Source organism: Cynoglossus semilaevis, chromosome 3 (assembly GCF_000523025.1).
Source record: "Cynoglossus semilaevis isolate Cse_v1.0 chromosome 3, Cse_v1.0, whole genome shotgun sequence".
In the NCBI taxonomy this organism is placed as follows: Eukaryota; Metazoa; Chordata; class Actinopteri; order Pleuronectiformes; family Cynoglossidae; genus Cynoglossus; species Cynoglossus semilaevis.
Window position 1 is genome coordinate 3181179 of NC_024309.1, and position 15766 is coordinate 3196944.

The 15766-nt window shown below is 38.9% G+C and overlaps 1 protein-coding gene across 4 annotated transcripts in view; it reads right to left on the reverse strand.

Annotated features, from left to right (window-relative positions):
- The window catches only part of ctnnd2a (catenin (cadherin-associated protein), delta 2a), a 179198-nt gene that overhangs the window by 27966 nt on the left and 135466 nt on the right, over positions 1 to 15766 (reverse strand). For all 4 annotated transcript variants that reach the window (XM_008307473.3, XM_025054410.1, XM_017031645.2 and 1 more), the window contains 4 exons: positions 12951 to 13137; positions 4892 to 5009; positions 2396 to 2578; positions 1160 to 1333 (listed from right to left, as the gene is read on the reverse strand). In XM_008307473.3, coding sequence (XP_008305695.2) covers positions 1160 to 1333; positions 2396 to 2578; positions 4892 to 5009; positions 12951 to 13137 — 662 coding nt within the window. The remainder of the gene's footprint in view (positions 1 to 1159; positions 1334 to 2395; positions 2579 to 4891; positions 5010 to 12950; positions 13138 to 15766) is intronic.

The following is a 15766-nucleotide window of genomic DNA, read 5'->3' on the forward strand; positions in this document are numbered from 1 at the left end:
GTCTCGGTCAAAGGCTTAGTGACTGGTGTGCCGGCCGTGATAGAACAGAGCTTCTTTGAAAGCAGCGGTGTTCTCAAAGCCAGGAGTAGAAGCAGACTTAAAGCAGTCACAACAACGCACGGCTGACAGAAAATCAGCCGCACACCAACACCGACAGAGAAAAGACGACAGCGAGAGATGCAGTGAGGCTGAAACCAGAAAATGTGATTTCCTGAAGACCACCTGCCCCCTGTTTTGCTCCCTCATCATCTGCCAGTGACAGCATCAGAGAAACAAAAATCTGATGCATATGCACTTCCTGCATCAGATCCTTGCATGGAACACTCCATGCACCTTCTTTCTTTTCTAAATTCTTTATTCATACAACACAGTTATCTATTGACACTACATCACTTTCATCACATGTTTTTTTGTGTTCTATGGTAAAGTACCCTCCAGGCTAAAGCTGCCCTCATGCCAATACAAACTAGGCCGTTAAGTACACAAGTATTTACAGTATGTGTCACTCAATGGGCTAGCACTAGAAATATCAAACAGAGTTAACTTTGTCCTTTTTTGTTTTCCTTTTTCACAATTGTCCTGAAGTCAAACTTAGCTTCTGTGTCTTATTTCGAAGTAAAAACCATCAAATTAATAATATCAATTTCATCATAACTTTTTCATTATCAGTTCAATCAGTTCATTACTGAGGGACAGTAGTGTGTATCAACTGTATTGACAAAAGGCTTTTTGGACAGAAACGTGATCAAGCTGTCAGAGGTATAAAGTCCAGACAACAACTGTGAAAAGAATTGTCTTTCAATCGATCTAATTACAAAAGATTCGAGTTGACCTTGAGACATCTATTAACTTTGAGAAGATAGCTGCCATTAGTTCTTCACTACATCCCTGGAGTCAGATTCTACTCAGATTCTGTCCAAAAGATTTCTATTTATTTGGCTATTTTTAGTCTGTGTGTTTGGTAGTCAAACTCTTTGAAAGTGAATCAGTCCATCCTCCCTCTCCCCTCCTCTCCCTCCCTCTCTCACATACACTCTCCCTCTTATGAAAAAAATAAATATCCTTTGCACAGAGAATGGCACACTGACATTCAATAAATAAACCTCAGGGAAGAAGACATTTCCAAACTGTTTGGAAAATACTTTAAAGAAGCCGTTACCTTCCAACTGCCTGCAGCGAGGTTCTGCAGAGCACCAGCTGCTCCTTCCAGGGTGTCAGGATTTGAGCATTCAGACAGAAGGGTGAGGTAGGGCTTGACGATGGTCGGGTGCCACAACATCTGCACCCCTTTCGGGGGCTCGGCCATGTCCGGAAAAGGGCCCACACCATCCCACTGTCAGAGAAATTATTATTTAAATGTTTATATATATATGCATACATAAATATATGTGGAACAGAATAGATACAAAGCTGTCTTGTGATGTATGTTTTCTCATCTGTCCTTGTCTTGTGTGTCACAATGGCTGCATGTGTGTCCGAAAGTAAACTGCAGCTGCCCCCCGTAAACCCTGACCCATTAAAAAATCAAAAAGACTTTTAAATCATTCCGTGTCTCTAGGCTAGATTGCTGATGGAGGGCAATATGGGAAAGGGCAAAGGAAAGAGGATTGAGGGGAGATAAAAAAGACAGACTATGAGACAATATTTCACTTCTACCTTTAGCTTTGGGCGATAAACCTGCAGCGTCACACCCATCTTCTCCTTTACTTGTTTCTTCTCCTGCAGTGGCCCTTTAATGTTTGAACTTCTTTGTTGGTGGACGAAGCCTCACAACTATACTATTTATTCCTATTTACCACAATAAATGCCTTTGTTTGGTCAGTCCTGTAATCCTAGAATTCTCACCCTTTTTGTTCATTTCCCTGTTGTTGTTCTCCGCTCATTGTCCAAGTTTCCTCCCCATCATTCTTTTCTAATTGACATCCCTCTCTTGCCCTCCGCCCCCCGCTGTAACCTCAAGGAACTAGGTCAACGTGTGTCTTGAGATTGATGCTGTGAGGTGTGTGCATGTTATTCAACTATACATAGATTCTCTGATCATGATATCAAAGCAGGCCTACAGTTAAACTCCATGGAGATGCAGTGTTACAGGGAGGGCCTTCCACATTTTACAGTGGAGTAGTTTCCGTTGCCTAGAGACATCCTACACTATATATATAAAATAAAACCTAATATTCAATCATTTCAACAACTTTTGCTTAACAATTTATCACTGTTTTAAATCTACCCTTAAATGTCAGTGAAGAGTGTATCAATGTAATTCTATATATATATATATGCCTTGCTATGTTTCAAAGACAGCTTTGGTTTATATATATAAACCAAAGCTGTCTTTGAAACAAAGCATGGCAACAGTTCTATCTATCCATCCATCCATCCATCCTTCCATCCTCACCTGATCAATTCCCTTCTTTTTCTTCTTCTTCTTGCCCCAGCAGCCAGAGCTCTCTCCATCACGTCCATTGGCATCCCAAAGCAAGTTGTCAAGTTCTTCCAACCCCCCCTGTTGGCCATGGGACGTCTCGGCAGCCAAGCGGTACGACAAGTTTCTCAGGATGCAAACACAGTTTTCCACAGTCTAGAGATAAAGTGTGAGAGTAGGGATTCGAGATAAAGAATAGAGAAGCAGGAAAGAAAATATGAGGGACAGTTACCTAAGTGAACGAAGGGAGGAAGCCCAGGTGTGAGATTTGTGTTTGATGCCTTTTAATTAATCATCTCGTCTGAATACACTGCAGAAACTCACAGTCAAAGCATGCTAATAAAAACCGCCCACTCTGGCGCTGTAACTCTATTGGCTTTCACTCCCACTCATGAGGCAGCCGCAGTTAGAGTGAAGATAATCTCCTGTGTAGGTAAATGGGCTACTGTATTCTCCTAACTCTGACGTTAAATTAAATTAGAAGAACTCTAAGTAAGGGAGAAAAAAATTACGAGCTCAATAAATTGTATTGATCATTCATCGCTTACAGTTAAGAGCATTTACACCAGCGAGGAACTTTTAGTCAGAGAAGATTTTCTTTTGTCTATTTCATTGTGTGTAATTTCTTTTCAGGCGTGTACTTTGATACAGTATGCACATATCTGTGTGTATTTCACGTCACGGATAGGGCGGAGGGGGTTTTGTCCACAGGGTGTAAATTAATGGGGTCAAATCATCCACCTTCTCTCCGCCTGATCGTTAAGTCACACACAAACAACCACACGTTGCAGTGTAATTGAACAGCATCTGAAGACGTGACAAACAAACAAAAGCGTCTCGCTCCAGTGAGCTGTGGTCATGTTTGAAACTCGACGCGAATGCTTTCGCTGAATGATGGAGGAGAAGCTGCGTTTCATTTACAATTCTGTTTGACAATTTGTATTCCAGTGCGTTGGGTCACGTTTGTTCTGCCCCCGTTCTTTCCATCTGTGTGGTTTAAAGAATAAAATGGTTCTATGTGTCGATCTCTGCATGACCACGGCGCCATTTGTGTTCACTGGAGGTCAGAGGTTGTCTCAGTTCTCTCACAGCACTTTAAGAAATGGAAAAGGGGTTTTGACTTAGGACTCTATAGCAGAAAACAAACACTTTCTTTCCACTGTGACAATCTGTAAGAATGTGTCTGTTTACACTTTTTGACAGTTATAGCCCCTGTGTCCTGGTCAAGCCTTTTGACAGTGTTTTTACAATGGGACTCTGGTGTCACCTGTGAGACGATGCACTCAACACTGTCTATTGACTTTAATGGAGAAAGAAGTATCAATCGTGCATAAATGTTAACACAAATTTGTCAAATGCATACATGCTGCTCCTGTAGAGTATTATCAAAGTGTAGCTTCTGTGCATGTTTAGCATACATGGTCGTTAAAATCTAATTTCTGTTGAATTTAAGGAATCAATTCTTTGATATAATTGATGAGACATAAATAGCCAATGTATGAATCATTATCTTTTCTATATTTCTTCTTTAAAGACCAAGGTTTTGATCCTCCTCTCGGGGTGTTTTTTTCTTTTTTTGCCCCTCTTTTGTTGGTTTCTTTGTGTGTGAGTGAATATTTTTTTGGTTGGTTTCATTCTGGAAACACTGGATAAGTTTAGTTATTGTATATATCCTCATAACCTGTAGTTTCTGTCTTTATTTTTATTACTTCATTTCCTCAAGCTAACAATGTCAGTTGCTGTATGCCAATTTTGTATGAAGTTTTTTTTTTTCATTCTTTTTAGAAAAAAATCCTGAAATACATAAAGGTCTAACAGCCACAATACATGACTCATTCTGCGTCACCGCCGCCACTGTGGCAACTTGGCTGCCAATCAGTCTTCTTTATGAGAAGTGCTTCGATGACTGCAGTCACAGGGTGGAAAAGGGGGCCGGCTTTTAAACATTGATTAAAGATGGCATTATAAACAGTCCTGGAGACCTTGAGGAGTCAGTCATCCACGTCCACTGTTTATGTACAGTGTAAGTGTAAGTGTACATGCTGTACATGCTCCTACATGCTGTATTTTACTAACACACAACACAATACATTCGTCATACACAGGCACAGGTGTTCTGAGCCATTGTTCTTTGAACATCATACTGGCAGCAAAGAAGAGAAAATCTATTTAGTTTTTCTCCCAAAACAACATTTTCAAAGAACATCTGTCTTGTTACTCTCATCATTTTAGTTTTAAAACCGTGGGTGAAGAGGAAAGCTCACTCAAATTTCATTTAACACCAGGATGCTCAGTGCTACTATAAGATTGCACCCCTTTCTGGTCTACCTTAAATAGATATATTTAAATGAAATAAATATATTTAAAATATACATTCTTTGCTACAACCAGCTAACAAATATCTATTTAAGGTAAAAATACAAAACATTTTCATTAGACACAAGCGCACACAGACATGCGCACACACACCTTGCTGTCAATCTCGTTGCTGCCCAGTGATGTCTGGATGACGAAGAGCAGAGCATCTGTCAGGCCGTCACACTCCCTCATCCTTCTTCTTGCCTCCTCGCCAGCAGAGCTTACATTCCTATAACAGGCACACGGAGAACACGGTTAGGTGTGTGTGTGTGTGTGTGTGTGAAAGAGAGAGATCATTTGTCTGCATATTTGTCAGGAAAGACAGCAGTTTGGACAACAGTAAGTATAAAAGATAGGACTTTACACAGAAAAAAAAGCTATGAAATAAAGACAAAGAGATACAAGATCCTGGCACCGCTCCCTAAACTAAAAAACTGAAAAAAAAAAAAAGATTTAAAATTCAGGGTGTTTCTCAATCAATTCCCTGAATGTTTGCTTCGAATGGAAAGGATTTCGAAAAAAAAAAAAAAAAAGTTGAGCATTTGGTGCCTAAATATCACAGCCAACACTGACGTAACTGAAGGTTTGATTATTTGACCATATTGTTCCAGTTATTTTTTCACAGCCATGCCAATATGCTGCTGACAAAGGATGCATTTTAATTAAACTGGAGGCACAGGTGGTTGTGGAAAGGCTTAATCTGTCTGCGCTTCAGCATCGACCTGTCTGTGATACAGATGCGCTGATTCACTACACAATATCGACTTGACTTTGTTTGTCAGTTAAAAAAAAACAAATTTACGTTTCGTGTTTAAGATCTTCAGACGTTGAGCTGGATTATTTTGAGAGGAGAAACTCAGAGAAAAGAGAAGAAATATGTTGGTAAAAATTATAAGGAAAGGAATCTGTAGAAAATGTTGTTCTTATTGTGACTTCTCATCATTTGATGTTTCCTGTTCTATACTGACCTCAGGTCAACAACTACATTTACATGTTTTGCCGTTGGTCTTCTTTCCACTGTGTTTCTTTGAAAGTAAATACAGATTATATTGATTTGAAAAGCACAACTTACGTCGTTAGGGGATTAACAAGAAGTGGTTGACACTTTGACAGTTCCAAATGAAAATGAGAAAAATATTAAGGGAACGTCTCACAACATTTACAACACCATTCAACAGTTCATGGTATTCAATAACAAACATCAGTAGTTTTTTTTTTTTTAGGATGAGATTTCTATGTTGGTGGTTTAGGCTAAATATACTTTATAAAGTGCTATGTAATTCTCAAATAAGAGCCTGAACGTAGGTGGACACACCAGTGAAGCATCAGGTTTGTATTGTACTGCCACCAATCACAGGCAGTGTCTACAGATATGAAGGGAAATCAAAGTTTACAGACACATTAAACAAAGGAAAGTCAAATAAAATAAAATGATAAAATGTCATATATTCCCCCTGTTTGTCCAAGAACTTTTTCCATTGTGGAATTTATTGTCTTTCACACTAGGCATCCCATCCTGTTTTTTTCATCACAGGTTTTAATCATAAGAATCTGACACATTTTGAAATTTTCGGAATTTCATTCAATTGAAACCGACCAGAAACTGACACCAAAGACGAAACGGGAAAACATGAAATAAAATCCCACATCCAGCAGAGGTAGGACTCAGGTTTTTCCTTATTACAATTAGGCTGTTGAATGTTAAGTCTGGCTTTGAGGACATGCTGTCTAAAGGTTTAGTAAGTTCACTTACAAACTCGGTAAATATTGAGCTAAAAATAACTAAATGAACGGGGCAATTTTCCAAGTTTAGTTTTTTTAACATAAACTGAGATGTCCTTGGTTAAAAATAATAAAGAAAGACATTACGCAGTTACGTAAATGAGACGACTTTGCAGTGGTATGAATGAATAAGATCATCCATCATGTTAAAGACTCCGCAGCTGTTGTGGCACTCTCTGAGATGAGGTCAATCATTTGTACAGAAGAGAAAGGGAGAAGGAGAAAGAGTGAGCCAGAACTCAATTAAAACTTTACGTTCACGTCTTTCCACACTAAAGAGAAGGTCAAGTTATTTTCACCCACTTTGAATGCCAGTGAGCAAAGAAGCACACAAAGGAAAATCCACTTAGCAGAGACACAATTTCCTGTCAAGTCAAAAAACAACAGGAGAGTGAAAACAGCTCACCTTGGCTAATGCTCAAGCACCAAGGACAATAGGTGGGCTGGTGAGAGACCGGGTTGATTTGTTGTTGAACAGTCAGCCTTCAGTATGCTGACTGTTACTTAGATTGACATCAGATTTTTTTTTCTTTTAATCTGATGCCTTGAAACTGATTTTGCTCAGAAATGCCAACTTTTAGAGAACAGAATAGAAAATGTCGGGGGAAATAAAATCTGAATTCTTTAGGTTAAAAATTCACTTTAACATTTACTTAAATTGCAAGTAGACATAAAACACTTGATTGATATGTTTACCGGCAGCTATTTTAAACTTAAATACATTGACGTAAAAATATACGCTTGAAAATAGATGGAAATAGTTTAGAAAGAAGCAAACAGAAAAAGAGACCTGGTTTTCTACAGACTATGTTAAAGAGAATTTCAACTAAAACTCAACAAAAATTGCTGTTAATTCTCAGCTGCATGGTCACGTATAAGCAGTACCCCTACTACCACGTTTTCAACACTCACTCTTATAGAGGGGCGCTGTTTTACACATCATAAAACACTCTCTCAAAGAGAAAGAGAGGAGAGGACAGTGTTTTTATTAAATGGTTATATTGTGAAAAAAAAAAAAAAGAAGTCTGGCTTCCTGTGGTTTCTTTAGGGAAATGCCACTGCGTCTAAGTGACAAATCATACCTAAAAATATGTTTAACATAGATATTATATAAATCAGTACAATGGCAGAGTTATTGTCCAGTAGTCTGTAATTCTGTGCTCCACAAATTTAACTATTTCTACACCTTTTTTTCCACTGCATTACAATTAGATTTTCATTGATTCTCTCCAGGGAACATTTAGTCGAATGACATCCATCACTTTGTACAAAGACAATAAAAGAATCCAGATCAAAGAAGTCTTTTGAGCTGCTAATTCTGCACACTGTATAGAAGACGGGAGATATTTGTACTACTCTTTGGATACACAGTACAGGTGAAGTACTACACAGGCCTGTTGCCACGATACACACATGCAAAGTGGTGTGTTAATGAGCATCACCGTTCACCAACTCACATTTCTGTGATCTGTGATTTCCTAAATCTTGACTTTGCCCGTTAACGGCTTTCATCAATCATCAATCAAGTGTCACTCCTGGCTAATTAAGCCCAACCCATTTGCAATTACACCCACATTTCCATCATTACCTGCTGAGCAGGAAGGAGGAGAACCTGATTGGGTAACCAGTTCACACGTCAACTGTTGTTGTTCTAGTTACAGCACAGCAACAGGAGTGTGTGTCTGTTGCCACTGTTAAAGGGACAGTCAACGTATATATATATATATATATATATCAACAGAACAGACCCTCATTGCTCTTTTCACTCCCAATGGTTAAAATAATAAATAAATATAGCTTATGATTTTTTCTTTAAAGATCTTTTCTTTAAAAATATATTAACTGGACCTAGACCTGCATTTTAATAATGTACCAACAGAAAAATTTCTGCCCGTCAATGTCTCACTGTCAATATTTACATCAGGCTGAACATTGAAGCTACACTGAAGAGTCGTGAACATGACTGTTTCCCTTCACAGCTTGTGAGTTGTGAGTCTCACAGATGAACGTCTGTCTGTATATACAGTGTTCTGTGTATACAGGCAAGTGGCACAGAAAGCAGAAGGTCATCACCAGATGGCACATACATGCATTCATCTCTTCACAGCGACACATCTGTGAGAGTCGAAGAGGTAACAAATTGAAAGTCTGTGAAATCCTGATAAGTACAGAGACGCAGAAACACACAAACGGTGAACAGAACCAAGGCAGAAGGTTTTTGTCTAGCTTGGCAAAAGCCCAACATCCTACTGGGTGGTAAACAGCACCTGAAAGGAGGCTGTGGAAATTCCTCTGTAGGGATAGCCTCGTGTATGGCCTGATAACGGCGTATGACTGCATCAGTATGCATGCATTCATGCAAAGAGGGAAGAAAGCCCTTTGCTAACCAGACGATTAGACAACATATGGGTCCACCGGCATCATTAGCTGCTTGGCACACGGGAAAACGCACACGCAAATGGCAACAAACACATAAATACACAAACCTAACCCTGAACATGTGACGCCCTGACACCAGCTTATTGCCATGGCTGTGCATAACTACCTCCTGCTGGCCGTGACTGAGATTGATTTACTTTATGAATGCACCTTTCTGTGGAGATTTACTTCATCTGCACACGTACTAACATTCACATGCAGTAATTAAATAAATACTGAACATCCAGCGAGACTTACTGCTGGAATCAGGTAAAGACTCCTGCACAGGCTAATTCATTGTCAAAATAACTGTGCATGTAAAGGTGTGCAGCTCTGTCATGTAATACAGAGACACCCTGCCTCACACAGTTAAGGGTAATGAGAGAGGGCATAGGTCTGAAATTGAGCAGCAACACACTGGGACCTGAACAGTGTGGCCTTGTGTCACGTTCACCTCCCAGAACAGACACTGAGACAGAAAACAACCCCCAGAGAGAAACATCAACACCTTCATTACCCTCCGAGTCCCGGCAGTTCTTTTTTAAAATCCTGTTAGTTTCTCTCCCTCATTGTTCCACCTCCTAACTTTTCTCATCTTCCCCACGTTTAACCACTCCTCCCCTTTTTTCTCTTCTCCTCTCTTCTCCCCTCCTCTCCTTTACCAGCTTTTACAATTAGATCTGTAACGTTGCCGCGTGGAGCGCCACACTGACAGCGCCATTTGTCTTCACTCACATGTAGAAGCAGGCATACGTGCAGAACGCACACAACACAGACATTCACGCCCACGCAGATCCATACACCGATCTCTTATAAACACATTAGCGAGTTAGTGAAATAATAAACTTGGACCACGGACACAAAGGAGGTGCAGGACTAATAATAGAGTTTAGTGTTTGTATTTTTTGTATTTTGTTTTGCAGCCTAAACCCACAGATTTTAGATCTAGGTATTTTTAGAGTAATAACTGTGCAGCTGGAAGGACAGATGGTTTAGCCTCAAAGATGCTGCTGAGGCAAATGTAGGGAGTTTAGATAAAGGTAACAACAGTCAGCTAACAAATTGATGACTGTTTATTCATTTGTGATGTATTTGTTATGTTGGTTACTGCTTATGAGATCTATTTTATAATAAGAAAATATCTAAATATTACTTTTTTGTTAATCCCTTGTGACAAGCCAAACACATCTGAGGATGATCTATAATATAAGGTAAGTGATTAACAAGGTTTACACAAATTTATGAAGACAAAAATCGTTCGTATGTTGAAAAGGAAAATTTTTAAACCCGTTCACCATGTAATTCTATCCTGAAAATAAAAATCTGATCATGCAAATGAGATCAACACTACTCTGAACACTTAAAACCTAATATTAAACTTTTTTGTGTGTATGGTCCTCACATCCAGGCCCTCAGGCACCTGTGGTAGTTTCTACACAGTAGCATTAATGACAATGTCCTCTGAAGCTACAAGGTTTTTAATGAGTACTATACTGAAATTTTACCTTTCAAGTGTTTACACTAGTTGCTATATTCACTCACATGCAGGAGCACAAGCTCCTGGACGCACTTGGCAACTGCTGTAATTAATTTGTATAACAGAAAGTCATGTAGTGCACTGGATAATGAGGTGGAGATTTTGTGAAAATAAAAACAACAAAAATGTAAAAAAATAGTGTGGCCATGGGAAAAAAAATTATAACTGAGTGAACTTATGCAGTGCAGAATGACCTTTTTAACATTTTCAATCTTTCAGAAAAAGCTACTTTACATGCAAAGATACTTTATGTTTTCACTCTGTTAGACATCTCCTCACACACTGTTAGAAAAATAAGTACAAAAACATGTTTGTTACATTTGCTGAAAGGCTGTGGGAGCCCTGCAGAGCCAGTGGTGAGGATTAATCCAATAGCTGCTGGTGGTTGATTGAGTCCACAGCTCAAAGACAGATGGCCAGTGGACACAGAGTTTTTCTCCCCCACTGCTTCGGTCTCTAAGGAGCTGGTGTGCTGGTGTGTTTGATGAACAGACTGTTTATGGGATTTGATTCCCTTTTTTGTGCTAACAAAATGCTGTCAAGTACACAGTTCACAGTGGGCTGCAGCCCTGCTGGTTTTACAAGTTACTTAGCCAGAATTTAACTAACGATTAAAAAGGCATGTACAACCAGTTTTGTGTAATCGTGCTCATCTGCTAAAGACTTGCATTTTGAGGTTTGTCTGCACACTTAAATCACCTTTATTCCACATTTTCTACTGGAGCTACTGAATAGTAGTGTTGCAATGATGAACCAGTCTGAATATTTCTGCTGATTTTCTTGAATTCAGACATAACATCTATTGAATTTAAAACAACAAACTCAAACGTATAAAAAATGAAGAACTTCTCTGTATATTAACACCAACAACTCTAACATGGGAGCATGGGTGGCTAAAGATAAGGTCAACTTAAATTTCCACTGGAACTCTGATTTAACTACACTTGAACAGAAAATTATAATGTGGTGACACAATAGTACATTATGTCACGAATCAAGTTTCTCTAAGTGCTGTCGTTAACCTGACAGAGAGATCAGGGAACTTTAATGGCCTTCACTGTGTCATGTGACCCACATATAAATGTCTCATGTACAGTGAGATGTAGAACTCAAGCTGTTTCAGGGCCAAAGGAAAATCTTACAAGTGTAGTTATGAACTGCATAATATACAGATACTAAGAACGTCTACAGTACTTCCAGACAATAATTGCTAGACTGAGACATTTTCCTCTTTAAAGCTTTAAGTCTTTCTTCATCCATTTCAAGCTTGAACACCTAAAACGCACAGTCTATTAGCTGAATGCACTAAAAGAGAAAAGCGTTCTATCTGCCCATACAGTATAGTGGAAAAGTTGGGGAATTGTTACCATGGTAACCAGCATACGGAGGTGAAATGAAAGATAAAGAAGTAGAAAAAATAATTATTGTGTGCAGAACAGAGATTATAATTTGTGTTCATTGTCAAAACTTTTTTTTTCACACAAAGCATTTTGATCTGTTGAGCCCAAGACGGTGAATTAATGACTTACAGTTAAGGTTGAAAACTGTACTGTAGAAACTGTTCCCGGGAGAGTAGATTTCTACTTTCTCACTGAAGATGTTAAATATTCAAACCTGTAAAATCTTCAGGAAAATGTGTTCTTATCTTTATATTATTGCTAGAACTTTTCAAAGTTATTTCCATTATCACAACTGCTGATTTTTAGTCTTTAAAAACTATAATTTAGCGTAGAACTGGTAGACCCATCTGTAACAATACTCCCTCTTTTTCTCCTGATATGTTCACTGTTACGTTTTCGTCAGTAGTTTCAGTAAAACAATCAAATCAAAACACACAACCCTGCAAACCTGGACCATTCAACTTTCAGTGGCATCGTCTGCTTCGAGGTTCCTACTGGATTTTTCACTAAGTCGGACCACAGTTTACAAAACTGACATTGTGTTCTATTGAAAAACACCTCAAGTTATTGACTCCGACCATAAAGTAAAAATATGTTTACACTGACTATTTTCTCCACATAAGGTTACAATGGAGACCAGCACAGCAGCTCTGGGCTATACTGTGGATTTAACATCTATTTCACATGCACCATGAATGATTTTCAACTATCGAAATCAAAATTTTCCACTGACACAATTTGCTCCCTTTTCTAACGGATGATATAACAGCTCAGACATCTATTGATTTCTACTGAGGAGGTAAATACTGTATGTATATGAACACTGAGAGTGGACTTGGTGTATAAAAGAACAAGGTTTCTACAGCTGACACACACTGACGTGAACATGAAGTTGCTGATGTTCAACCTAAAAGAGGTTGTTTACACTAGCATTTCAGAAGCCAACACACTGTGAAAAGATTATTGAATCCTAACATTTATTTTTATATTGAACCTGTTAATGGGTTCGTGCCTGTGGGAGTACTGCTCTTACCTGAGGCAGCCTGTGGCATTACGCAGCACCTGGGAGGTATGGAGGTGGAGCTTCCTGTCATCGTGGTGATTAGGGGAAGAGTCCCAGTTAGAGTGGGGGATAATGACACTGTTGGTCAGAACAGCCAGAGCATCCTGAATGATTGGCATCTTCAGAGCATCACAGGATGACAGGTTCCACAGCACCCCTGCACAACAGGAAAGACAATATGTTCAACGTGTACACATCTTAATTTGTTTTCTTTGTCTGTGTGTCTGTTTAATATAAATACAATCAAAGCTTTGGCAAATCAAGCCTGTAGCCAACAGTCTGACGATAAATAGTGAGGATGTTGGCGAGCGGACACACTGTTTGCCTCCCATCATATTGAGGACTTGGTCCAACCATCTCTTTTCGTCCTTTCAGACTTTCACTGTTTATACTGACAGTTTGTTCTTCACACCATGGATAAAAACTGTAGTTGTAACCAGCCGTACGCAGTAAACAGATTCCCAAAAGTGTGGCGTGTGCACCCCCAGGGTGTGTGAGCTACCACTAGGGGCTCTGCAAGATAGAAAATGTCATGGAGGTTTGGAGTTTTTTAAGTGGGATTTTTCCACACAATAAAAACAGTTGTATTTAATATGTAAAAATTTAAATTAAAAGCTGACATTTTAATAAATACGTGATCTGATCATTTTATCATGATTAAACATGCTGTCTTTTTGAAATTCTTTTGTTGTTGCCAAAAATATCTGGGAACCACCGCAGTAATAGTTGAGAAGAGAGAAAATGAAAAGAAGATGCGGCTTATGTTAGTACTGCACCGTCATACTACATGTATGGCAGTGCAGAAAACTCAAATGCATGGGGCTAAATCACATTTTCCCTTGTATTCCATTGTATTAAGGCCTTTATTCCTGGAGTGCACAGCTTGATCCACGCCTATTTTAGAAACCCTTTATGCTTTCATTAAATGTTTGATTTCAGGGCACAGTTTCATCTCCCTCGCATTTCAACCACTTCACTCTAATCACTGTCAGCTTTTGACATGTTTTTGAGCTTTTTAAAAATAAATTAAAAATTAAAAATTAAGAAAATTGCGATGTGTAATCAGATTTATTTATCTATCTTTCCATCAATCGGTTAAACAAATGAAACAATATTTTTAAGCTAAATTTGGTCAAATTTGGGACTTAGTCACTGTGAGATAGCAACGCTAACATCTACGCCCCTGAGCCATTTGCTATAAAGTTAAAAAATATATAAATTTGAAAATACTCAACACTGAGAGCAGTTCGGTGTTTATCGAATTCTGTGTTGTAAAGTAAGAGAAAAAAAATGATTCCAGAATAAACCCTCAGCAGAATAGAGGTGTAAGAGGAGATGTAGTAATGCAATTAGAAAAACAGGACCGTGTAAGAGGAACTGAGCCAAAAGCCTGAGAAACCGAGAACAGATTGAGACAGCAGAGCAACATGTTTCAGTGTGACAATCTATAAAAAGCTGTGGTGTTGAAGGTCACTCTCTCTCAGATATTCGATGTCAAACTCCAGATTGTCCAGGTCCCAGATGACAGATGTTGCCACTGAAATAAATTATGGGCAAAAGTCAGGACAGACTGTGCTCTGTGTGCAGTGAACTGCATTCATCGAGGCTGTCAGCACACAGACATTTGTCACATTTGCTCCTCTATACATTATGCACATTTCATTTTTCTTTTGCACAGGTCCTGTGCTCTTTGGTGTGACTGTGAAATGAAATATAAGGGCGGCAAAAATCTGCACAGGGTTGATTAATGCAGAAATACCACGGTGACATGTGTTATAAATGAAAAAAGACTGTCACCGGTGGGCTGTGACATCACAGTCATTATTAGGCCCTTACATCTTGATATCAAAAACTGTCACCTCTGCACCAGGTGTGAGACGACTTCTGGTCTCTGGTGTCTGCTAAAGTGACAGTAAATGAATTTGAAAGAATACCAACGATAACATTTACACATATTAACATACTAAATACACTGTATAACATTATGGCTAATAGTTTTAAGTAGATCTTAAAAATATATAGCTAGAAAAATGTTATTAATTTAAGAAGACGCAAAACCAGTATGAAACTTGATGAGGTAAAAAAAAAAGAAGTTGTTCCTGTGAGAGAGGATGAGAAGGAAGGTAGGAGGAAGGTGATAATAGGGCCATGACCTTGTATGCTAGTTGGCAGCAGAGAGTGCTGAGCCACAGACTTACTTGTGTGTGTGTGAGGAGGTGATAACAGCATCATTGCCTTCACTTTAGTAAATCTGTCTTGTTGGATATCCAGATTATTATATTTTTGTCCTCCTAATTGTGTCTTCTCTTCCCTGTGATTGCAATTATATTTAAATTACTCTTGCTGCAGAAACAAAATATAAGAGGATAGTTTTCCATGTTACAATCTGGCCTTTCATTGGTCAAAGTTATGGCTGATTGACTCACCATCTATCCCAGGGACATTTATATTCACAATAACTACTGTTGTGTCTTCATGGGTGTGATATCAGATGAACACACACACACCTCTGACTGTCCACTGATGCTTGACAGACAGGTTTGGAAAGTATGGGCAATAACTACATGAATTTATCAACAAAGAAGTGAAGGACTGTAAAGGAGTTAGTGAGACCTGTAAAGCCCTCCAGTGGTGATGTTTTATTAAACAGCCTTCATCTGTGTCAGCCACGGGGTCGAAACCCGGTGATGAGTAAGGCCAAACATGACTAATTATGTGTGTCCCAAAGTCTGTGACGGAGAAATCACAACAGAAATACAGACTTTGGATGATATCACGGGTGACTG